The 26,220-nt window shown below is 37.1% G+C and overlaps 1 protein-coding gene across 1 annotated transcript in view; it reads left to right on the plus strand.

Annotated features, from left to right (window-relative positions):
• The window catches only part of HCN1 (hyperpolarization activated cyclic nucleotide gated potassium channel 1), a 151,301-nt gene extending 137,016 nt beyond the window's left edge, over window positions 1-14,285 (plus strand). The window contains exons 7-8 of the mRNA XM_088152790.1: window positions 8,047-8,211; window positions 10,206-14,285. Of these exons, the coding sequence (XP_088008916.1) occupies window positions 8,047-8,211; window positions 10,206-11,062 (1,022 nt within the window). The 3' untranslated portion in view covers window positions 11,063-14,285. The remainder of the gene's footprint in view (window positions 1-8,046; window positions 8,212-10,205) is intronic.
• Window positions 14,286-26,220: the final 11,935 nt, after the last annotated feature.

Below are 26,220 nucleotides of genomic sequence, written 5' to 3' on the forward strand. Positions count from 1 at the left end.
CAGAGCCATGTACTTCCTGCTAATTTAAATTCATGATATATACAGTATATATTTGAGGATATCCTCTTGTGTTTATTAACTAAAAGACATGTAATTTTTACAACATTAATTTGGAACTCTGTAGAATAGCAATTGTTATCAGCAGGCAAGCAATAGGTTCTATTTTTACAACCACAGAGTGCTTCAGATACAGCCTGCAGTTCTTCTATGACATTTCCTGCTGTGTTTCATTTACAGGTACAGGACATGTAGTCACATGTATCTTTCACCTGACCATTTTTTACAACAGAAAACAGCCTCGAAGGGTGGGAGTTTAAAGAGGAAACGGGACTGTTTTTCTCTCAGTTCGTTCTCTCTCACACACACACAGACATATCCATGTATTTCTCCCACCCAGAGAAGAGTAACTGAAGGTGGTATGTATGTATCATGCCTAATCTGAACAGTCAAATTGATTTGAAAAATTAATCCAGTTTGTTTCAAACATTTTAAACAGTTCAGAAAATTGATTTGACTCTGTTCAGACTTCCAGATCAATTTATTGTTAGACTTGATTCAGTTTGGAGTAGTTCAGACTATTAAAATGTAGGTATACAATCATAAAAAGCATCCAAATCAGTCTGATTTCATATAAGTTGCCCACTTGCCAGAGAGATTCTGGATGTCTAATCAGTCATTAAAAGCAATGATCAACAACAATAATCACAACAACAATTCATTTGATAAGGTACTTAATAAAAATGGTAAATAAAAAACAGAGCAGTAAAATACCTGCATTTTATTTATTTTTTACAATTATTTCTATAATATTTTAAAATAATAAAAGTTACACTTGAAAGTTCAGATGGTTGAATAAAGAGCAGGTTCTGCTTTATGTTGGTGGATGGAAAGTGATTAAACTTTCAATTGTATTTAATAAAGTTTTGCGATTTATTTAGTTCCTGCTACTGGTTCAGGTTGGAAACAGAAATAACTTTAAGGTCACTCTTAGAGTTTGGTTGAATTTACTTCGAGGTAGGTTAGCATTGTATTGCAGCTCAAATACTTTGAAATAAATATAATAACGAACAACTACATTTTGAAGTATTTTTGTTGCATAGTGCATAGATAAGCTTCTGGGTGTATTCCTTTCTTTCAAATTGCACAACTGAGAATATAATTATATGCAAACATATCAGTGAATGATCTTACCTAGTAGCTTCATGTAGCTATTAAAAAGGAAGGGCAACAGCACTGAACTCTGTGGCAGCTCACAAACCAGAGTCTTTGGGTTTAAGATCTTCCCTCCTGTCAGCACTACCTGGAACCAGACACAGAAAAGAGAACCACCAGAACACTGTATCTCCCACTCCCAATCTCTACAATCAGCCAAGAAAGATAGCATGATTGATGGTATAGAAAGCCCCCAAGAGATCAAGGAGAACCAGGATAGCCACACAACTCCAATTCCAGGTTTACTAGAAGTCATCAGGTGCAATCAATGTAGTCTCCATACTGTGTTGTAATCCAAAATCTGACTGAAAAGCATCTAGATAAGCTGCTTCCTCTAGGGACCTCTGAAGCTGCAACCTAACACTTTGTTAACTTTCTACAAAAATGGGAAGTTGGAGACTAGACAACTTTTGTCCAAAACTGTTGCTTCCAGCAATGGCTCATTGCGGAGATAGTATATCACCACCTGCTTCAAGGCAGGTGGAACTACCCCTGCATTCAAAGATGAATTCACCATTGCATGGACCCAACCACATTTCACTTTCCAGGGGGCCTTAATCAGCCAAGAGGGACATGGGTCTAAAGGGCAGATATCCAGATTAACCGTCCCCAAAATCCTGTCCACTTCCTCAGGAGTTACAGGGTGAAACACTTCCCAGATAACAAGACATGATCAGATCCCAGTTAACCTGACTGGACTTGCCCAGTTAGAGTCCAACTCTAAGTGTATCTGAGCAACTTTAACCATCAGATGCCTAAAATATTCCTCATAGTGGCCCTAAGATGTTCTTGTGATCCCTCCCTCACTGTCAGGGAACAGATCAACTTAAAAAGTTATGTGTAGAAATGAGAAGAGTAGGAAAATAGCCACTCTTATCACCATTATATCCCTAATAAGAATTATTATAGATGTTCGATCAAATTCAGTCTTCATCTCTCTCCAACGCAGTGCTCTTGGCTGTTTCATCTTCTTTTGTTTCATCTCCTAGGGTTCATTGGAAAACCAGGGGATCCTTGGGATCAATGAATAAGGAGTGCCCATATCTGATTCAAGGCCCTTGGTACCCACCCATTCCAGGTAGAAATTAAAGCCTTGGTTGAACTGCTGACCAGATCTTCAGGAAACACCCCAAGCTCTCGCTGAGACCCACCAAGGTCCATTAGTCATCTGGGACAGACCATTCTAATAGGCCCAACCTCCCTATGGGGGAGGGGGGACAAACAGAACCAGTGAGCTGAAAAGCAATCAGAGAATGGACTTTTAGATCACATGGCAACTGCCCCAAGGCAAAAACCAGATCTAACATGACCAGCTGTGTGTGTTAGTCTTCAGTTACCTGGGATAGGGCCATAGTGGCCATGGACTCCTGAGCTATAAGTCATCAGGTCATCAGCATACTGATGATACCTCACCCCATGGCTTCATGTAGATATTAAACAGAAGCAGAGAAAGTACCAAACCCTGTGGCACCCCACAATATAGGGGCTGAGGCCAGGCTTGCTCCCAATCAATATCAACTGGAACCAGCAATGAAGGAAGGAGGAGAACCAGCACAATACAATGCCGCCCACCCCCAACCTCATGTCCAGAAGGATACCATGGTAAATGGCTTTGAAGGCTGCCATGAGGTCAGGTCAAGCAAGGATCCCCTGATAATAGGGATTCTGCGCATTAGTTGTATTTGTAACATCTTTCCTCTCATGGTCTTGTTTATTTATTTTTATTGTTTTTAATGGGTTTGTGAAATGTTTTAATTCCTGGTTTTATTGTATGCTGCCCAGACTCACTTCATGTGAGATGGGCAGCCATATAAATTTGACAAATAAAATAAAATAAAAATGAATGTACTACCCCATCCTATTCCCATCAGAGATCATCTAAAAGCATGACCAGTGCTGTTTCAGTCCCATACCCAGGCCTGAACCCCAGCTGAAGGGAGTCCAGATAATCCATTTCATTCATTCAGAAATGGAGGCAAGGAGGTCAGGCAGGGACGTCAGTACGCAGCAGGTACAGTAGCAGCAATCCCATTTGATCCCTAGAGCCCAACTTAATAAACAGGATCTTACATTGAGCAACTTGTGAAGCAATGCCCCCAAAAGCTGTTAGGGACTCCCAAATGACAATCACCGCTCCCCCACCCCCGCCTTGGGATTTCCTGAGATAGTGTCATGCTTGCTTATGAAATTACAAGCAGTATCATCAAAATATTGTGAGATGTTGTGGGATTATTCCTCCAACTATCCATAATGAAAAACAACGCGTACTTCAGTTGGTGATGGGGAGGGAGAACGGTTGCAAATGCTATAGAACTTCCTGGTGACCTCTGACAGAGCATGTGATCTGTAACAGACATATTTATGGTCAAGTAGTTCTTCAATATTTTTATAGGCTTATTATCTTGTTATTTAGAATCCTTCTTTAGATTTTGTATTAGTTATTTGCAATTTATTTTGGAAACATTATTAATGGGAAATCAAGTCCAGCTAGCAATGTTACTTAAAAAACAAAAGAAAACTGGGACTGAGCTTTTAACTCAGTGAAAAGTTCAGTTTCAGGTGGATGTTGAAAGGGATGTAGCTATTAAAATTCTTTCAACAATCCATTTCCCATTCAAAGTGGAGAATGCAAAGTTGTATTACTTTGGAGGCCTGATGCCAATCATCAGCATATCAGGGAAATACAGGTCTGCCAAGACACAGAAGCTTTGGCAGATCATTGCCTTGAAATGACTTCATGTTTCTTTGTTAAACATTTATTGTCAGTTTTTAATCAAATATTAATGTGATATTGCACGATAACTAATTACATTGTGAGGTGTAGTTTTATGTGGACAATTATCTGGCAATAATTGGATCAATGCTGCATTGCCAGCTAGGCATTACATTGCTGCGAGAGTGAATCATTTTCTATTTCAGCTTGGAAAAGCAACAGCAACTGGGAATGGGGCAGGAAATGTTGTTTCTCAGACCTGGTCCAGATTACTCTATCATGTTTTACTCTACTTTATGGAGTAGTTTCCAGTAAATGTGCTTTAAGTAGGATGAAACCAATCTCAAAGCATTTTCTCTGGAATATAATGTGGAATTATTGAACAGGTAAGATTTCTGAAGTCAAGGACAACTTGAAATAGTGATGCAACTCATCTTATTACAGTACTTTATGTTGGCGAAGCACAACAAAGAGCCCTACTAAACATCATAGGCGGCATCTGGACCACCTCAAAAATATGCCACCAATTGTGACTTTTATCTGACAAAAGGGGAAAATTATTAAATGCATGGGGAGTAATCATATTACTTCCCAGAGTTGCTTTTTAACAAGATGGGAGGTGACAAATTTGATATAAATACAGTTGGCTCAGTTCAGGAAATAGCCTACTAGGGACACATTGGAATTCTGAGAGCAGGTTGGGGGCATTCTTACAAAATAGTTGCTTGGGGAGTTTTAGTTAATCACAAAATAATTTCCATGGTGGGCATGGCAGTCAAAAGATAACTCATTTACCAAAAGAAACACTACCCATCCAAAAGTTCTTTACTGTTCAGATAGGAGTTCTGCAAACCTGAGATATTCATGTATGTAAATGTAATGCTCAAACCTAGTTCTTTACTTTGCAGCATGCCAGGTTCCTATTTATTTATTTTTAAATAAAAATATATATTTTAAAAAGTCAGAACCAACATAGAGCCTGGTGGATACTAAAGGACATTTTTGGGGGCCAAAGTGTCTACTTCTGGCCTCAGTTGTATGGATGTATTTTATGGCGGCAAATCCCTTTCATAGAATACAGAACATTTTAAATAAAGGAACCTAATCCTTTCATCTGATCTAGGATGGTATCATCATTTCACTTAAATTATTTGTATTTCTTTGGGATCACTAAAGCACACAAGTAACTTGCTCTTTAAGAGACAGCTGTGAAATAAAATATGGAGTCCTTTTCTCTCTTCATGATCTGACTTGGAAAAGAATTGCAATATTCAGCTGTATTTGTTGCAAGTTAAAAACTAAAGTTATCTATCAGTCATCTTTATTGAAAAACAGATTTCAGATGAACAGATGAACAGATTTCAGATGAAAGATCTGAAGTCAAGCTCACTACTACAAAAATCATCTGAGAGACAGAGTAGACGGTACTGGATTACATAGACCAATATGTTCCAAAGCAAGTCAGCAATCTCTTGCCCTGAGTCCAAAATGACCTATTCTCTTAAAATTTTGCTTTCAGTCCAAACTTCTCTTCAAAAAATTGTGAATGAAGACTCAGGATAGGGAGAATTCATCTATACAATCTGGCCTTGACCAGATCATATGCTGCTGATGGCCTAAGGTCGCTTTCTAAACTTATTTTAACTGAAAGAAGATTTGACTCAAAATTTTGCTAAAACAAGTGTTGAGTGGTCTTATCCAAGGAGTTTTCAGACTAGCCAAAGAGGTTTCTCAGGCAGTGGAATCTGTACTGTACTTTGTTGAGTAGATAAGTAAGTAAATAGGGTTGATATCAAGTATTTTGCATGGTGGGAAATTGGTCACATGGAATCATGCAATTCTGTGAACTGTTCTAGAATTTAAATCCCATTAAATTTTTCTGGGTGTTGAATAATTTACCTGGACAGGTAAATTACCTGTATGTTTCCCAGTTTCTCACTTCAGAAAATTTTCATTTGTGAATTATAGAAGACTGCAGATATGTAAGTCCTCTTATTGAATCTTCTCATACATGAATAGTTTAATGACTGCATATGATTATTTGCTTTCCAATGCTGCATCTCATAATTGCCATCTGTTTTAAGAGAAGCACCAATCAAGACTATTCCATTTAACTTAAACTCCTAAGGGCTATTGTGTGAGGCTTGGCTTACTGTGTATTACTATTGCTGGAGTGACTTTAGATTTGTCTCTCTCATTAGAACAGTAATTAGCCTTCCTTTTAAAAATGATCATGTGAATAATTTTTCAGAAAGACCAAATAATTACTGAAATCTCTAGATGTGAATGCTATTGGAGCATAATTATAAACAGAACATAGCTATATGTTTTTGTCTTTCAGTTGGGCATCAAGGAGGCAAAAGTAGCTAGATACTAAAATCATGCCAATGTTTAACTGCTTGTTGTTGGATTTTACATCTGGTTACTGAAGGTACTAAAGATAGAATTCTGTAAAGGCTGGCCTTTTTAAAGGAATTAGGGAGCTGAATTATGCTGTATGTTTAAAAAAAAACCTTGAGAGACCCTAAGCTTTATAGCAAAGGAGCAGTGCAATATCTAAATGTTGTGAAATCCAGTTTCCAGAAGATCTCTGTGATGTTCATAGATCCTGTAAACATAGTCTTCCTTTTTTACATTGCATCTCAAATGAAGTTTTGATGAGAAAACTGCTGGGCATCAACTAAGCACATTTTTAAAAAGTGTATGAACTCTTTCTCTCAGAGACTGAACAGTTCTTTTGTTCTTATGACACAGGAATATCCCTGAGCTCTTGCTCTGGAATGCGTAATTCTCTGGAACCTTTAAAAAATGTTGAATATTTTTGCACACTTCTTTCTAGCACCCAGGTTTTGATGAAACAACACACAGTATTTTGGGTGGACAGAATGGAACTCCTTTCTAACCACAACAAAACACAAACATGAAAGTAATGCAAGTGTTTTGCCTGAATCTAGTTTTCTTGGTAGCTATTAATTATTGCATTAATTGGATTAGAAAAGAAAAAGGGAAAAGAAAATAATAGTATTAAAATTGCATAATACAAACATGGATGGATACAGAAACCTCCAAGATAACTTAGCATTTGGACTATATTAAGCCACTTCTCATCATTCACCTGGAAAAACCGTCATCCTTGTGTGTAATGAGATGCAAATTCCAAGGATGCCTACACCAAACTTAGTCAAGTCTGAGGAACTGTGGCAAATTGAATTCCTTACTTGGTGTAGTAAAAGCCTAATGTGCTTCCATATGGTAGGTAGGAATGTAAATCCAGCTACTAATATATATATTCCACAGGAAAAGAAGCAGTTGCCAAATTAACAGGATTTGCAGAATTCAGAAATAAGTACAACATAAGTAAGATTTTGTGTATGGAATAAATGGGAAAATTATTCATATGCCTTTTGAACTTCTTTAAGTATTTAGTATATTTAGTATTTCAGGAAATCTGGAGAGACAGTATGATACAGTTCTTAGGATGTTGGATTGGAATTACAGACCAAGCTTTAAGTCTGTCTTTAGACATGGATATTCACTGCTTGAGTTTGGCCCAGTGTCTGTCTTTTGGCCCAGCTTATTTCACAGATTATTCTTGTTGTTTTTGTTTTATAAGGATGCAGCTGAGAAGGTTCTGGAGGGAGAACATATAGTTGATTTTAGGGAATGTAGAAAACTCTAGAAACTGAACATTCAAGAGCATTGGTGTAGTTCAAGTCAGACTTGGAGGATGTCCATTTGGATCTTAAAGCAAAAGTTGTTTTAAAAAAGGGGGTAGGGGAGAAAATTAGAAACTTCCATGATTGTATGGAGGTATTTCATACAGATGTTAAATTCCATGGACATGTTTTATTTTAGTAGAGTTCTAGGCATTCAATTTAAACATTAAATATATTAAGACTTGCCATTGACTACAACAGCTTAGCATCTTTTCTACACATTAGATTTGCAACTCCCAGCCACCATATTGCAGTCCCAATACACCCAGGAGCCCTAGGCCGAGGCTGAATAGACTGGAAAGACAATAAATTGCAGGAAATCTTTTAACTGGATTTGAATTTTTACTTGTTCTGACATATTTCCTATGCCTTCCTTTCTCTTTATTCTTTTTTTCCCTCTTGCAGAGATCTGCCTTTTGACTAAGGGCCGTCGTACTGCCAGTGTGAGAGCAGACACATATTGCCGCCTGTATTCTCTCTCTGTGGACAACTTCAATGAAGTTCTAGAAGAATATCCGATGATGAGGAGAGCATTTGAAACAGTGGCCATTGACAGATTAGATAGGATAGGTAGGGATTCATATTTTTCATAAAATAAACTATTTTTCTCTTTAAGGTCAAAAACCCTAACGGGCTATAGTTTTTCATTTTGATTTGTTTGAATGATTGGGTATAAATAACTATATCTGAGTTGATGATGATGATGTTTTGGACAATAAGTGTGTGTGTATGTGTGTGTATGGATGGATGGACGGACGGACGGATGGATGGATGGATGGATAGGGGAGAGAAAGGTAAGGATGCCCGTGAGTGAAACTCAACTCCTGGTGACTATATGGAGATATCCATACCATTTTCTTGACTATAATATGGAAGAGATTTTCCATTGTCCTCCTGGCATGTGTTTTTGATTTCTCAGTTTAAGACAGTGTTTCTCAACCTTGGTAACCTTAAGATGTGTAGACTTCAACTCCCAGAATGGCTAGCTGGGGAATTTTGGGAGTTAAGGTCCACACATCTTAAAGTTGCCAAGGTTGAGAAACACTGGTCTAAGATATGGTTCTGGAATTCCTTGCTGGTCTTTGATCCAAGTATTAATCAGGGCCAGCCCAGATAAGGAGGAAGCATATATACACATTCCAGCTCCTCTCTGAAAATGCTAGACTTTGTAATTTGAATACCAGTACCCATACACAAGGTTTACTGATTCAGTTTTAGGCAAGTCTCCATTTCACTATCCCTTATTATCAAGTCAGCTGACTAAATTTACATACTGTAAATGTATCTTTTCTAAACCGTCTAGCTCCTTGCTAGTACAAAGCAACGGTCTTTATTCAGATTATTTCAAGCTTGGGGATTGCCACTAATTCATATGAATATATGAATTATGTTCAATTGTTATGATTGTAGCTTTACAGAAAATAATAGTCCAGTTATTTTGGGCCAGTGGATTAAATGCATAACACACCAGCCCTATAACAGTTAATACCAGTGAATGTATAGCCAGATGTTATATAATATGTTCTGTTTGCTCGTTATTCAAATACATTTGGAAAGATTATTCCTCTCAATCTTTTGGTCATTCGTTTTGCTTTCAAGAAACATGTTAAATGGGCACATGCATTTATAACTTACTTAACATGTTCAGTATTTGTGAAATTAGGACAGCTTGACAAAGAAAGAAATAGGCTCTTTAACACTTAAAGAATCTAGTTACTCCATTTGCTTGCCTTCCTACAGCTTTGGTAACTTGTCATTATTGGCTTGTACGATATGTTTAGATATTGACAAACAAGCAGTACGCACAGTGATAAATGCAAAACGTCCAAGTATTTCTTCACATTGGTCTATCACAGTGAATTATGCAGGGTCTTCTTAAAGGTCGTTGGATGCAAAACAAATTATTCCAGAGGGTTTTTGTGGTGTATTTCTGCATATTCCATGCAAAGCAACATTCCCCAAAAATGTGGGTAGCTTTCGTGATTGAGAACAAGATCACTCAGTGATACGGTAACAGTATTCTTCTGGGCATGATACTTTCACTACAGCTATGCCTTATGCCCTTTAAAGAGTCCATTGGGGTTGGGTGGCTAATAAATTTAAATCATTTAAAAATAAATTTAATTAATTAAAATTAAAGGGAAGAGGAAAGGATTGGCAAATTTTGCTCCTAGGTTTGATAACTAAATAGAAACTCTTTTGTTAATGTACACTGATTGTTGGATCACGTAAGTAGAACAAGATTCATGGCTTCATGGTGTACTTTATTGAGTTATCTTGGTGGCCAGTGTGGGAAGCAGGATCCTGTATGGACCTTGTTCAAGCCAGCAGGGCTCTTCAGTGTGTGTTCTTGAAGAATGTCTTCTTGAAAATGAAGGCTATTAACTTTTATGGAAGATGTAGCTTGAATTGAATTGTTGCTTCTCTTTTATTCTTATAGTCATTGCAAATTACCATTATCTTGATGTAAAGATGCATTTTAGAGATAGAGAAGCAGATACGTATTCCTATGCTGAACAGCTGTTAACTTGCATGATGTGTTATGTCAATCTCATTCCCTAAAGGAAAGAAGAATTCACTTCTACTCCAGAAATTCCAAAAAGACCTCAATACTGGCGTTTTCAACCATCAGGAGAGTGAAATTTTGAAACAGATAGTGAAGCATGACCGAGAGATGGTACAGGCTGTTGGCCCAGCACATTTTTTGCAAACACCTGCTCTGAACTCAAGCCCTTCAACTACCACTTCATCGATGCAAATGAGGACACAGACAACACCTGTCTATGCTATGACCAACCTTTCCCATGGGAGCTTGAATTCATCAACACCGAGCACACAGACACCTCAACAAGGTGTAGTTTTCTCACCCTGCTCCTACCCTTCTGCAGTCTGTAGTCCATCCATGCAGAGTCCTTTAGCTGGCCGAACTTTTCAGTATGCAACGCCTACTGCTTCACAGTTGTCGTTGCTACAGCAGCAGCAGCAGCAGCAGCAGCAGCAGCAGCTGCAACAACCACAGCAGTCACAGCAAATGCCTACCGGGTCACAGAAGAGCGACATCCATAAGAGTACACAAACTCTTCACAATGCTAGCCTGACAAAAGAGGTGAGGCCCCTGTCGGCCTCACAGCCTTCGTTGCCCCATGAGGTATCTACTATGATTTCAAGACCACATCCAACTGTGGGAGAATCTTTAGCCTCCATTCCACAGCCAATGTCTGGTCTCCAAACCACAGGAATCCAGCCTGGGAGCAAAGGCACAGTGCCCCAGAGAGTCTCCCTCTTCCGACAGATGTCTTCAGGAGCAATTCCACCAACACGAGGACCTATGCCATCCACAGCTGGGCTACAAAGAGATACTTCCACAGTCTTAAACACTGAACTAGAGGGAGATAAACCACGGTTTGCTTCAAACTTGTGATTCACGTAGACTGAATAAAGCAGAAGCATTGAAATTATTCCCAGGACACTGTTAGAACTTAATTTTGCATAGTTCCCAGCTGTCTACAACAAAAAAGAAAATTGTAGACAAACTTAACCCACAGAATTGAATGTACAATATAAAGACAGACAGAAGGAAAAAAGGGAGAAATTCAAATGGTGTCTCTTGTCTTTGTTTCTTATAAACAATTCAGAGTCTAAAAACAGTTGTAATATTTATTTTTAACTTACTTAAAAATATAAAGTTTCCTGATTTGAATCTATATTTTAAAAAAAATGACAGTATTATGAATTCCAGGAGCTAAGCCAGAAAATAAGAACAGCTTTCATAGAACACCCACTAGCTTGGAATAGCACCTTAAAGCAGTGCTTTTTAACCTTTCTTAATCAACTATAATTGAGACGTAATTCCTATTTTAGAGGTCCAGATTACTTTTTGGTGCTTTTATGTTGAGGCTTAGATTGAAGGGTTAATGAAATTTTTACTGTCTACAAAAGCTAGTAAGAACAGTAAATAGTGAAGACTCATTCATCTTGCTGTAAATAACTTTTTAGACCCAAGTAATAATAACAAAAAAATAGCTCCCGCGTGATGTACCATTGCAAAATATTTGTTTAGAAATTTAGTTGCAGCTATTCATGCCAAAATGTAAGCATTTAAAAATTTTTACAAGATATAAAATGCAATATAATTGTAATGCGATGGCTTGCATTCTGAAATGCTACTTTTACATGCAGTGTTTTTATGCAGATTTGTACGTTTGATTCTGCTATGTGTATTTCAGCAACACTACTATCTTTTTCTTTTTTGTCCTGGACACCGTCAGAAAATATTCCATGCATGCTTGGATATATTGTGGGGGAAAGCGGGGGACAGAAAACTAACCAAAAGAGGAACAACAAAAATATCCTGTGCCCTCAACGCAACTAAAAGATTCAGTCAGCAACGTTAGGGGAAGTGGGGAAAAGGAATATTGATAAATGTGAATGTATGGTTTTTACAATTCATTTCCTATTGTGCTGATTTTGAATCTAGAGTTAAAGATTAGAAGTGTTTTATTTTAACTGATTGAATGAATTGTTTTAACACTGCTTCAGTTAGTCTTTCAGATGTGTACTGTGTCCTTACTGTAACTCTATAGTTTACTGTAGCAGTCTTTTTTTTTTAAAGAAATATATTATAGCATCCTGTTTGTTAGGAAATGCACACATTCCAGTGTATAGTATAATAATTTGGATAACATATTCTACTACACCATGTAGCACTGAACATAGAAATGAATATTTTTCTTTATTTTTGACTTCTTAATATCTCCACAAAAGAAAGGGAGATTGTAATAGAATGTGGGGGGTTTGTGAATCTTTTCTTTCAGTTGCTTTGTCATGTCATCTTATGACTTCAGATACTTCTAAAAGGAGTATTTTTCAAATGTTGAATGTACTGATTTAGGGACTTTATTCATTGCCCACCATGTTGCCAGTGCTCTTAGGGGTATCTTGTCATCATGGAACGTATCTGTATAACATTTTCCCTTAATCATTGGATTGAAATTATAATTTGGGAAGGGGGGGTTGTTTCATTTTGTTTTTTGTTTTTCTTTTGACACTCCTGTGTCAAAGTTTACTCTTGTCTGTAGTCAAGACTAATCACTTCCAAGGGGCTTGGAAGGTAGGTTGAGGGATGTATGAAGTTCAACTGAGACCATCTTGTAGGCATTAATGGAAGCAGTTATTGAAGCAGAGGGATGGTCATGTAGCTGTTGGTCATATATAAACCACAGGTTATCCCAAACACATTCCAGCATTGTACTGATTTTCTCTAATCCACAGTGTAGCACTACTTTAAGATGTAATGTTTATAGCAGAGTCCAATAGAATACCGTTTGAGCCTACATCTCATGATAGTTTATTATTTATTTAAGGCACTTGTTCCCTACTTTGGATTTAGCCCTGCAGTCGAAAACCTGATATGGATTCCTGTCCCAACTGTCATGCTGCCTGTTAACATTTTTTCCTCCAATGCTATTTTAAATGCCTACATAAATTAAGTACAGATTATTTTAATGAATTCTACTCCCCAACTGAAAATCAAGTAAATGAGGTCACTTATTCCATGAACATGATGCTGCTGTCAGTTAAAATGGAGTGGTCACGAATCACATATGAGGGATATAATATTTAAAGTATTCTAGGTAAACAGCAAGTCCATTTATTTTTAATACACTAGATCCCTGACTATATATTAATACTGATGATAAATTTTATCCAAACAATTATGATCATATCCTGGTCTTTAAAACTGTTCAAGGTTTACATTTGATAGGAGTACAATGGAGTTGGTAGTGAACTATTTTTATACCTATGTTTATTTTATTTTATGTACTATACAGAAACTTAAGAAAACTTTTTAATGACTTTGTAATAGAATGGGCAAAATCTAAGGTTTGTAAGTTAACTAAAATGGTACAGGGTATAAAACTAAAATCATATGTACATAAGAATGTGTGTGTGCATTTATACATACATGTGCATATATGTATACAAACAATTCACTCATTTCTGTAATATAAAGACTATGCATTGCTATTTTGAGAATTGGCCTGTTTTTCTCTGGACATAAATAAGCCCTTAAATATGGAACCTTACATCTGTATAGGATGAAATGTATTTACAATAATGTTGGATTGTGTTGCTGCTGAACAAACAATACATCAAACTGATTCTTACAATAACCGCGCAATCGGGGATAAGTTAAACTTTTTCCCTTTTGTCTTTGCTCAAAGCCATAAAAATATATATATATATATATATATATATATATATACATAAATCTATATATGGTTATTAGGAAATTGAACAAGAATATAAAACAATAAAATGTGAATATTTTATTTCATTTGTAATGTTTCCATCCCAACAGAGCATATTATTTTAATGTGAACCTGGACATTTTCTGACCCATATATCCCATGACTGAATGTTCTGTCTTGAGCCATCCCTTCCTCTTGGAAGAACATGCTATTCGATGATCTAAATGGGATAAACAGAGGCTCGTTTCTTGAAGTTCACCCAAGAAGTACATTGATAGCTTTGATTAATATGTAAACCATGCTTGTATGCATAAGTGACAAAACGTTTATCTCATCTCCACATACAAGAAAGATGAAAAACAACAAGGATGTGGTGGCACCTTAACATTTAACATTTAATAAATCTATTCAGATAAGCTTTCATTAGAAAGAGTGTATTGTTATGGGAGTGTAACAAGGTGAAAGTCAGAACATTTAGCATTTCTATTCTGAAACGGTGCTATCTCTGGGCAAAGAAAAATATAAGCTTCTTAAGACTTCCAAAACAAGTGTTTAATCCATTGGCAAGTTCTAGTAAGTGTTTTGAGAAGAACACATGAGATCTTTGTGGGATAAGTATTCTGGCCCTCCTTACCTACCTTCCTGTTTTTATTGAAATCATATACCAGTGGAGGGCTATAATTTACAATTAAATTATAAAATATGTCTACAGATTTCCTATACTTTTATGCTGAATAGAAGTGTCCTTCCATAGTTCTCATTGGAACATCTAGAATTTTATATTATGTTATTTTATTATGTATTTGATTAAGCCAGAATAGGGATTAAATCAGCAGGCCTCCTTAATCCATGAGCGATATGCTACAAATTTGGCTCTTTGGGTTTCTTGAGATATCCTAGTTTATGACATTGTGGCAGCACATTCTAAATGCGGGCAGCAGCTTAGTTGATACTAAAAAAGATCAGATTCTTTTAGATTCAGAATTAGGAAGCTAGTTCAACCCTATTTTGACCAGCCAAATTTGTGTATTTCCTAATACACAAATTCAAATGGGGCAGGGCTTTCATAGTGATATTCTGTCTGCTATCTTGTTGATTTTGATCTGAACATACATACACAGTCCGCAGAGGCCACTGTTAAAACAGGACAATTTAAGTTTAGATTATACATAAAGGGCAAACTAGAGCTAATCAATGGAATGCTTACTTAAGATGGGAAAATAGATGAAGAAATATGACTGTAATATAGAGGTTGTAGTCTCTTATAAGGAATTAATGTTTATTGAAAGAAGTGAAAATGGCTGTGTGAGGTTCTGCTGCTTACTTTATTATATGAAGTGAAACTCAGATATATCAAGAGAAACATCAAAGTATGTTGAATGCAGTTAGAAATCAATTGTTTAATAAGTGTGAGTCATAAAACAAGAAGAGAAGAATGAGTGGCTGCTAATGAATGTCGTGGAATGAATATAAAAGCGGGTGCCCCATACAAAGAAGTATATTTTGTGGTTTGGTCAAAACAAATATAAGAGAGGTTCAAGGAATAAGGAGACCAAGAAAAAGTGATAACTTTAAAAAACTAAAGGTAATGTATAAAGCAGTGTATTGGTAGTATCAAGTGTGCTTTGGAAGGATAGAAAGCTATGGAGAGGTATAGTGAATAGTATTGATATTTTCTTTCTTAATTAATTAAAGTGATTTATATGGCTCCCCAGCTCGCTCATGGTAACATCGGGTGGCTTACAGAAATAAAGCCCCAAATACAAACCCACCGCACCCCCACCCCCTTGATGACAGCAATACATTCAAACAAACCACTTGATGGGTTCCGTATCAACCCGGGATCCCCGGGCCCGCTGGCAAAACCATGTATTCAGGGCCTTTTTCTTTTCTTTTTTTAATGTCATTAATTTCTTATGCTTTCTATTTCCTCTTCTGCACTTGCATGACATGCATTTATCCTGAAAGGAAACAGACTGATGGGAACATATACATGTCGGTAAAGATATCACCTTTACAGAGGGATTATTTGACGGGCATCTTCAGGGGGCTCAAACAAATCAAGATGGTGGCTGTGACCGTGTCATCAAAGACCCACACAACCCACATTAAAAAGGACAGGGCTTTGATAGCAAGGTCACAGCCACCATGGCTTTAATTTTTTTTAACCTACCCATGGATACCCTTCTAAGGTATTCCCATATTGAATTAGTTGGCCCATATAATGTAGTCAGGTGATCTGAGGAAACCAGTACTTTAGGTATAATCTGTTATTTGTGGCTGTGTTTCGGGGTGGGGTGTTAGAGAAGGAAATTGCAGGCTTGCTTATGCTGACTGATGGTTGCAATTTAATTTTCATAAATATAAGAGTTAATGCTTGAAGCATTGCTAACAAACACCTTGGCTTCCTTTTCGTGTTTAAACAGGTTAAGTGGGCAAATACAAAGCAGCTTCTCCATATGCCTAAACAATAATGGATGGGGGGAAAAGACCCAGATTGAAGCCAAGTGTATATTTCCACTATATTTTTAAAATAACTTTTCAAATATTTCTCAATGTTCTGCAAGCCATGTCTGGAAAATGAACCACAGATTGGTTATTGTATGTCTAAGGTTGTACTGAAAGTTTATGCAAAATATTTAGAAAAAAATAATCTAGAATATACGGGGGAATGGGATGCCTGCATATTTGAATATCCCTTTTATGAGTTTCAAACACTCCATCATGTGACTTAGGGGAAAAAAGAGTGGGCAAAATGTGTTTATCCTTGACAAGTTTCTTGCCACATCTGAGCAAAAGGTCTTTTCAAATGCTTTGCACGGCCTTTCAGAAAGCAGACTTGCTTCACAGAGAAGCAGGAGGCCAATGAGACCGTAATCCATCAGAGGATTTCAGTAGCAGAAAGTAAGAAAAATGTTTTTGATTCCCTCTTCCCCATCCAGATTCCCCCTCAACTGCTATAGACAGGTGTTATTCAACCTCAGCAATTTTAAGATGTGTGGACTCCAACTCCCAGAATTCCCCATTAAGGCATTTCCATAAATGTCACTGCAGCTGAGCCAGCCAAAGTCATATTCATGCGTCACCACAAGAGCAATGTTTTTTTAAAAGATAAAATCTAATGTCAGAGCTAAATTATACAATAGTTTAATAAGTCTCCTTGAACTTTTGCCTTTGATGCTCTAAGGCCGCTCAGCAATAATAAACTGCAACGCTGCAAATATATTTTAGTACTTAAAATAAGACACATTTGGGACTCTACAACCTGGATGATCTATGTATCATATAAACTGTGAGCTTTTCAAAAAGCCACACTTGCAAAGCTAGAAACAGAAATAGCCCATGATCTCTGGGGATCAAAGAACTCTCAAAATAGGCAGGTAAGTAAGGAACAAAAAAATAGCTTTTTTTCCCCCTTCTTTTGCTCGCTTAGCATTTATTCACCAGCTTATGCTAGTTGGGTGAACTCATTAAGCTGTTGGCAGCATTTTTGGAAATCAGATGATCTTTTGTTACAAAATGGAAAGTAGAACACAGGAGACTACAATTCATCAAAATGTACTTCCATTTGCATTTCATATTTCATGCCACTTAAATTTCACTGAAGGTTTCATTGTTATAAGGAGAAATTATCTAATTTTTAAAGAGGCGATAAATTAATTATTGATAAAACATAACTATTAGATTAATAATTTCTTGTAGAAAGCATACAATGTTTTTTTGTATGTTTTTTTCAGAGGGGGTTAATTCTTCAATTCATGAACTGGAAGGTATTAATACCAAATCTAATTCATCTAAAATAAATAAAAATCCCTATGACAAAGTTCATGTTGCTTCAAATGGTAAGTCTGCACTCTATACTTAGCCAGATCAGTTAACATATTTTAAAACTTGATTCTTTTTTTTTTCTTTTTTTCTTTTTGGTGGCATGGTGCGTTGTGTGAAGCCAGCCTATTGCAATTGTTAATTTATGATTCAATATATTGTGCAAATCCAGAAAATGGTTCAGTTCAATGACTTCGTTAATACAATGAGAGCACAGTGTATGGTAGCCCTTAATGTAAAATGGACATGGTGGGACAACTGAAATTTCCAAGCAATTTCAGCTATGAAAAGTATTGGAACAAAATGGATCCCCATTTTGATCAGGCACATTTTCATTCTGGCCTGTTACAAGAAGTTTCCTTGTTATTTCCATCACAAAGAAATGAGCATAATCTCTTAAGAAGGAGGTTCATATCACAATGAAGATGGTTGCATCACAGTCCACCTGTATAAATACAAAACAAAGAAAAATCACAAGCAACATTTTCCAAATAGACTATCCATCCCATTTTGCAGAAATTTCTATTTTAGACTTTCTAGACATAATTTCACCCCAGTTTCATTTAACCATTTTGAAAATATTGCATTTCATTAATTAGAAGAAGGAAGTTACTATCCAATACTGAAGCAAATTTTCATCTTGGAAAAAATGGGCTACTCCTATCTCCTTACAGAATGATTGATCTAATTTCCTGTTTTCTGCATTTACTACCTGCATTTTAGCAAGTGTATTGAGCAACACTGACTTCTAGACTCTGGCAAAGTCATAAACAGGCCAAGGTTAGTAATGTATATAGATTACATTACATTAAAGAAGTATATTAGAGGCAGTAGATATTTAGATCAGCTGGAAAACATTTTGAGTTGAAGTAAAGCATGCTGAAAGGTCTGAGTATTATACCTAATTACATGAACCTTTTGAGGCAAATACTTCATACATTTTAGTGATATTCAGAAAATAAATTAAAAGGAAATTTGAGATATCCATATAAATGAGAGATTTTTAAAATGATGTATATATAAAAAAGGATAAGATAGTGATGGATTTCAGCCCTTAGGTTTGGATTCTCATGTGATTCAGGCTTGTTCATCATTGTAAGTCACTTGTAATAGCTGCTTACATACTTCTGAAATATATGGAAATTATGGGGGTTGGTAGCCAGTCCCAACTTGCAGGGTTACAAGTGAAGACATCCCAGTTGTGTCTTTCTCTCACTATGTCTGACAATTTCCTTATTAGTGATTTATGGTGCTTTATCCAAACCTAGTAATGAAAACAAGCCTTACATCACCATCGCAATAGTTGGGTGAAGCTATAAGATGCTATAAATCATTTGTGGGGTAATGGTGTCTGAAATACGCAATAAAGAGGGTTTTATTTATTTTAGCTGATTTATATGGCCTCCCATCTTGCAAACGTGACTCTGAGCAGCTAACAGAGTTTAAAATACCAATGCAAAACAAGATTAAAAAAATAAAAACAAAAACAAAGAAGCATAAAATGTCAACCCAGGTATCAATCAACCAACACTTCAGGAACTCAGATAACTTCCTGACATTCTTGCCCAGGACAACAGTGAGGTCTTGACTGCTTTTCAAAAGGCCAGTAGGGTCAAAGACAACCTAATCTGACAGCTTGTCTACCTTCCAGGGTTGCATACACTGACACTCTGATTATCCTTCTTGCTGAATGATAATATATGTGAAGACTTCACAGGGAGGGTGTACATGATGTGCCCAACATTGGAGGAGCAAAACTACCTGGCAGTATTTTATCTTGTACTCATGTGATGTATAATGAATGAAGAAAAATAGAGTTGATAGCAGTAAGGTCTTTGGCAGGGAGAACAGTATGTGCAGGCTGTAACAGAGCAGCTATGATGGGGCCATATAAGAACTATAAATCTTTTCCTAAATGACCGCAAGATTTTATTTATATGGCTGTACTGAAATGTTCTACCTTTGACAGATTGAGTAGGACTTCCCAAAAGCATTTCTCAAGAGAATACAGTTTATTTTTGCAAGCCACTATTTACTGAGGATACACTCATTTTGTTCTTATCATGCTTCTCATTATGGTCTTCAAAGAAAGTCTTGTCTTACAGAATGTTTCCTGCTGTCCATTGTTAATACTGTAAGTAGGTACATTACAACAGCTACATTGCTGTGCTAGCTCTAAAGTAGCAGACAGGGGTTAAAAATTGCATTAGAACAGCCTCTTTCCCTCTTCTCCAGTATTTTGCTAATTTGCATATTCCTTAGGGGGATAAATGTTTTGGATATAGCACCTAATTTCTATAGTACACTAAAATGTATTGATTTTATGATTAGTTTTCAATGGCTAGGATAAAGCTAGGGAAGTCCTTTAAAATCCTCCAGTGAAAACTGTTATTTTGTGCATTGACTAGTCTTGTTTGCATATGACAAAGTTTCTTGCTGAATCAGTAATGTTTGAAGGGAGATTTTCCTTCTATTTGTCTGCCTTTCCCTCTTTCTTAATATAATTATAGGTATTCATGATAGAACTATTCTTCGTATTACGTATGCATAGCTGCTGCTTTCCTGCAGTTTGCTTCTCCCTGCCACATTTGTAATTCTTCACTCAGAAAAGCCCATGGTGGGCAAATGGTGTGATTTCTTTCCATGTTAGTTTTGCTACTCCCATCCTGCCCCCAGGGGGAGGTGAAGTGATGGTGTGAGAAGTAATCACATCAGTCGCCTGTTTCTTCTACAGTGGAAGTTGAAGTTCCAAGGCAGTGTTTCACCGAGGTACAAATTAAATGTAGACTTGCTATAAGGAGAGACTGGAGAAATACGTTTAGCTGGGAAGAGAACATGGGAAGGGGGATTGTGATACCACTCTTCAAATACCCAAAAGAACGCCACACAGCAAAAAACCAAGTCTGGTTTTCTATAACGTCAGAGTGAAGGACGGGATTAAGAGTCTTAAATTGCAAGACATAAATTCCAATTATGATTTTTTTAAAAATGAAATAGTACGACTAGTTTGAAACTGGTAGTACTGGTTTCCCTAATGTCTAAGAAAATGGTGGGTTCTGCTGAAGCAAGGGCTAGACCACCTGGAGATACTTCAATTTAGATTTCTGCACTGACCAAGGGGATTCAGTGGTGTTTCATATTCTATGAACTACCTAGATTGTTAGTGTAATGGCTGTAAATGAGAACTGTGCTAATTTTGTTTTTGGAAGGTTGTTTATCACCAATTGTTCCCTAGGACAATTATTTCTTTGAATTTTATTTTATAGTTCCACCTAAAAGAACACCCTACCACATGATCCTAATCTCAATTATACATGAAGGTTATTTCTTTTCCCTAAATTCCTGGACTTTTATCTTTTCAGCTATCTCCCTCCATCTCCCGTCCTTTTCCTTAATTAATGATCCCTAATGTCTACTAAAAATAAATTCATTCCTTGTCCACCATCTTCACACTCTGGCACACAGTTCTCATCAAAGTCCAACTGTCAATGTCCAACGATTTCATTAATTGATATAATGGCTAGGTAATCATTGCTCATACTTGTAGCATTTGCTGCCAAATCAAATGTTCTGACATCTTTTTACATTTCTTTCTGAAAAAGAGCCAGAAGATAAATTTAAAACAGTGGGCCTTTTTATCCACATTCTCCATGGAACGATATCAGCATACTATTATAATAAAAAAATTGAAGGAAAGTTTAAAGAGATCATCATCCTCTTTTGTTCAACACATTTTTGTATAGTTATTATTCCACTATTAGCTAGTCAGGTCTCAGGAGGAAGAGGATAAAGAGGGATTTACACATTTACGCATTTGGCAGGAAGCCCCAATTAATTAATTAAATGGAAGCAGAATTCATATCATAACTAGATATTGTATTATTAAAGACTTTCAGCATATGGACATGCATTAAAAGGGGGCTAATAGTTCCACTGGTGATGCCTCTTAAGTTCTTAAGCTTGCTGAACAGCTGGTTTTGTGTAACCCGTAACATTTACTGGAACCTGAACTCCAAGTCAGGAAGTTGTAACCTTGCGAAGGCAGCCTTTCCCAGACTGACCCCTTGCAAGTGTGTTGGAATGCAATCCATCCTTCAAGAAGATAGTATAATAATGGGGCAAATAAATGAATTCTCAGCAATTGAGTTAAATGTAATCCTGACCAATTGATGTAATCCTGACCAGCTGAGATGAGCCCTTATTAGACAATTATTCAAAAGCCATTTTCTTTGGAAGGGCCAGAAGCCACAGTGGTTGGGCTGTATCACATGGGTGATAGTGGGACTTTCTCATCCCCCCCCCCCCGCCCAATGGTTTGCCATTACCTCCTTCCTAGGGCTGAATGAGAGTGACTGGCTCAAGGTCACCCAGCTGGCTTTTTGCCTGAGGTGGGACTAGAACTCAGGGTCTCCTGGTTTCTACCCTGGTGCCTTCACCACTATACCAAACTGGCTCTCTATCATTTAGTGCATAATACTAAAACATACATTCCTTGTTTTCTCCTTTCACATCAACACGCATATTGAGCTATACTAGGGAGCCCAGCTGTTTAAGAAATAAATACCACTTTTCACCCCTAAATGACACCATAAAGGCCACTCTCAAAAAGTAATGGGTTGAGCCAAAACAAAAGCTGAATTTGGTTTTTTATAATTGTACTTTTATATGGAATTAAAATGAAAATTAAATATGGCTATGATGATTATTTTCTTAACATGTATTTTCCTTTTCTGACACATTAAAAATGGAGATCTGGGGGCTGAAGTAGTGCACTTCTGGGCTTTATTTTAAACACACTCAAAATGTTTCCTGGGGTGGAACCATCTGATAACATTGTTGAGATTTGTTCAGTTGCTTCTTTAACAGAATCATAATATGGTGTGTGCGGGAGAAAGAGAGAATAAAACCTCAAACAAGTTTTAAGGAAGATTTTCTTACTTGTTTCCAGTTCTGGTCAAGTATCACTATGGTCCTGTCCTCACAACTGGGTCAAAAGGAGGATTAGTATGATATGAGAAGAGATAATTGACAGAGTCAGCTAATGTCATGAGGATTAAATTTAGCCCCAAAGAGATCCAAATGGGTATAGGGTTAAAGGAGCATTCTAAAGTCCAGAATGCAGCTACATGTGCATTTTTGGTGCTTCATGGTATGTCCATGTAACACCATTACTACCTGAGCTGCACTGGTCCCAGGTGCAATTCAAGGTGATGGTTGTCACCTTTTATGCCCTACATGGCATGGGACCACATCTCCCACCGGATCAGGCAGAGTGGGAAAGCTAATTCAGAGTATGGTGGGGACTAATGTATCACCTGTTGGTAATTCCTTAAAGAAGGTGTGTCTTTTCCTGGAATCCCATGACTCTTGTACCCTCATTCCACAAAAAAGTGAATTTCATTTAAGAAAGTACCCCACACAAACTACCAGTTATGTTTTGCCCTTCATATCTGCACCCCCGTACTGCCCCACTCCCTGACATCTCATACATTCTAGCTTGAACCTCTGTTCTTGGAATTTTAAACAATTGGGTTCTGATCTTGTCTTCTGGGGCAATAGAAAATAAGTCCACACCCTATTCTATATGAGAATCCTTCAGATATTGAAGACCGCTGACTTATTTCCACACAGTGACTTCTGTAGTCTAACCAACATATACAGGAAGTCCAAGATAAGATGTTCAATCTGCCATAACAATAAATTCATCCTCTCTGCCAAATTCCCCATAAAATAGATAACTTCAGCTATTGGTAAACACCAACTTCCTCCCTGTGAGAAATGAAAAGAATTATCAGGAGTTTTTTCTTGCTTTTGATGCTCAGCAGTGGCTGAACAGCCCAGCAAACCCATTGTTACCTCTTGCTCACTATAGAATTATTGCTATGATTGGTTGAATAACTGTAACATTGTTGCTCAAAGATCTTGGCCTTATATGTTGTAATCTTGCAGTCATTACTAGATTGCAGAAAAGCATGAAGCAGAAAAACTATGCCTCACTGTAGTGTCTTGTTTGATCAGTTGAAAAGACTCAGCACTCACATCCTAGCCTGTGACCAAACTGCTCTTATCTCAGAATTTTGTATTCTACAAAGGTATTTATTTTTTCCTCCTTTCACTTTGCTTCCCTTCTCCCATCTTTTCTAGAGATATGTTTATGTAACCAGTCCATCTTTGATCATCACTAGCAATTTTCTGTGTCCTGGTAATGGTTATGACAGGGAAGGAGGAAAGGGTGGGAATATGATGCTCTCGCCAATTCATCAGCCAGTCAGCAACCTCAGAATATTCACATATATACTCACTCTCCCAAATGGAAAACATATTTGAGTCCCAAGCCAGGATAGCAGTGAGAATCAGGATTATCCCTGTATTACCATTAAGCCAGTAAGCACGGTGCCTAAGGCCTATGAAACTTTTGGGGCCTATGAAAATAATTTAAAAATATGAAAATATCAAAAGTAACAGTGAAATCAAAATTAAATATTCTAAAAGTAAATATATTGAAGATATTACAACTTTATGATGTGTATATTTACTGTGACTTATTCCAGCACTTCATTGAAGAATAAAGCTCCAAGACTACCTTTATAACCCTAAGCATCCAGATGATTATTGCAATGAAGGTCTACAAAGATAAATGTGCCTAGGGTCTGTAAGGGTGTGGATGAGCATGGGGATAACCCTGAAAAAGGAAAGCAAGAGTGGTTTTATCATCCTCAGCCTACCCCAGAAAGAGAGGAAGCTGTGAAAAAGAAACTCAAGATCGCCCCATCTTCATTCTCTTTAGTATAAGAGGCAGAGGAGAGAGAAACTGTCAGGCTTTCAAGATTCTGCTATTATACCCTACAACAATAAAGTAATGTCAACTGTAGTCCTTGTGGCATCTGTTTCTTGACCTGACATACCTCAAAGTACTGACATAGGGTCTTAATATAACTCTCATCAGGACCACATATTATTTGGATAACTCTACAATGCTGTACATGGGCTGCCTCTGAAAAGCATTTGGAAGGTGCCGCTAGTCCAAAATGCAGTGGCCCAGGCAGTGCAGGGTATTTCCTATTATATCTGGGTGACCCCACTGCTTTGGGAGCTGCCATTTGGCTTCTGGGTACAATTCAAGGTGCTGGTTGTCACCTTAAGGCCATACTTGGTTCCAGATCTGGTTATCTGCAGGATCACTTCCTCCCATATTCATCTGTCCATCTGATCAGATTGAACAGGGTCAACTCCCTCCAGGTCCCATCTGTTCAAGAATGCCATCAGGCAGACCTAGAGAGCAGGCATTTTCAGTCGCTGCCCCCATGCTTTGTTTTTTTAACCCCTTCTAATGATGTTGAGATTGTTTATTATTATTTCTGTGGATGAATTTATTTTACTGAGGGGTTCTTTCTATAGTTTGTTAGCTGCTCAGAGGCTTTGGGAATGAGAGGCATATAATAAGTAAATCAACAAATAATGCAAGCAAGATATTTATTTCATTGAATTTATTATGGCTACCCACTCCAATAAATTCTGGGTGGCTTACAAAATGTAATGCAAAGTTAAAACAATTAAAAACATAAACAAAACAAGACAGCCCAGACTAAAACAGCCACTATAAAACACAACACAACAGGGCCACCCTCCTAACACATTAACCCCAGGTATGGGACCAAAGCCAGGTTTTAAGGGCTTTTCAGAACAATGATAATTTTGGGGGAAAGTTTAGGTCCATCTCTTTGTCTGATGTATCAAATAAAGATGAAAAAATGTAAAGCCAGACAAGGGTGTGTACAGGGATGGTTAAAAAAGTCAACCATGAGATTAAAGCCCTGCCCCTTTTTTACATCATGACATACATAAAAAGGGGTGGGGCTACTATCACATGGTTGTAGATGCCATCTTGATTTTTTGTCCCCCCCCCCCTCCCATGGACACCCCTGGAGCCACAGGAAACATTAGAACCTGATCTTATTTATATTTTTCAATTTTTCTCTAACAATGTCCAGAGAGGTCTTCATTGGCAAGCTGTTTCAGAATCTGATAAAGGTGCAGATTATATATGCACCTTTTTAAAGGTAGTTTTTAACACCCATGGTTTGGGGAGTAATGTAGCATCTGGTCCTTCTGACTAAACATATGTCTTTTCTTCCCTATGAAACAGCAGGAGAAGAAATAAGTGCAAGATGTCACACAAATTTGTTGGAGAATAAACCGCATCGCTGCAGGAGCAGATAATCACATTAGGGAAATTTCTTATATGAGAATTAATTATATAGAAGTCTTTAGGGCCAATATTATTCTAAACAAAGTTATGAGAAGCACAGTAATTGGACTGATAGAAAGCAACCATTTTGGCTTTCTCACTGTAACGGTTTAGAATATGTGCAAAATCTGAATGGTAGCATATCCTATGTAATAAATCTATATTTAGATTTCTTCTGATCTATATTTGATTTTTTTCTGTTTCCCAGAGGAGATGTGAATCTTTGTAAGACAACTTCATTGAAGAGGTTTTGAC

Source organism: Python bivittatus, unplaced genomic scaffold (genome assembly GCF_059951505.1).
Source record: "Python bivittatus isolate LINGU-HERP-01145 unplaced genomic scaffold, Pbiv_v1 ctg000570_np1212, whole genome shotgun sequence".
Taxonomy (NCBI): domain Eukaryota; kingdom Metazoa; phylum Chordata; class Lepidosauria; order Squamata; family Pythonidae; genus Python; species Python bivittatus.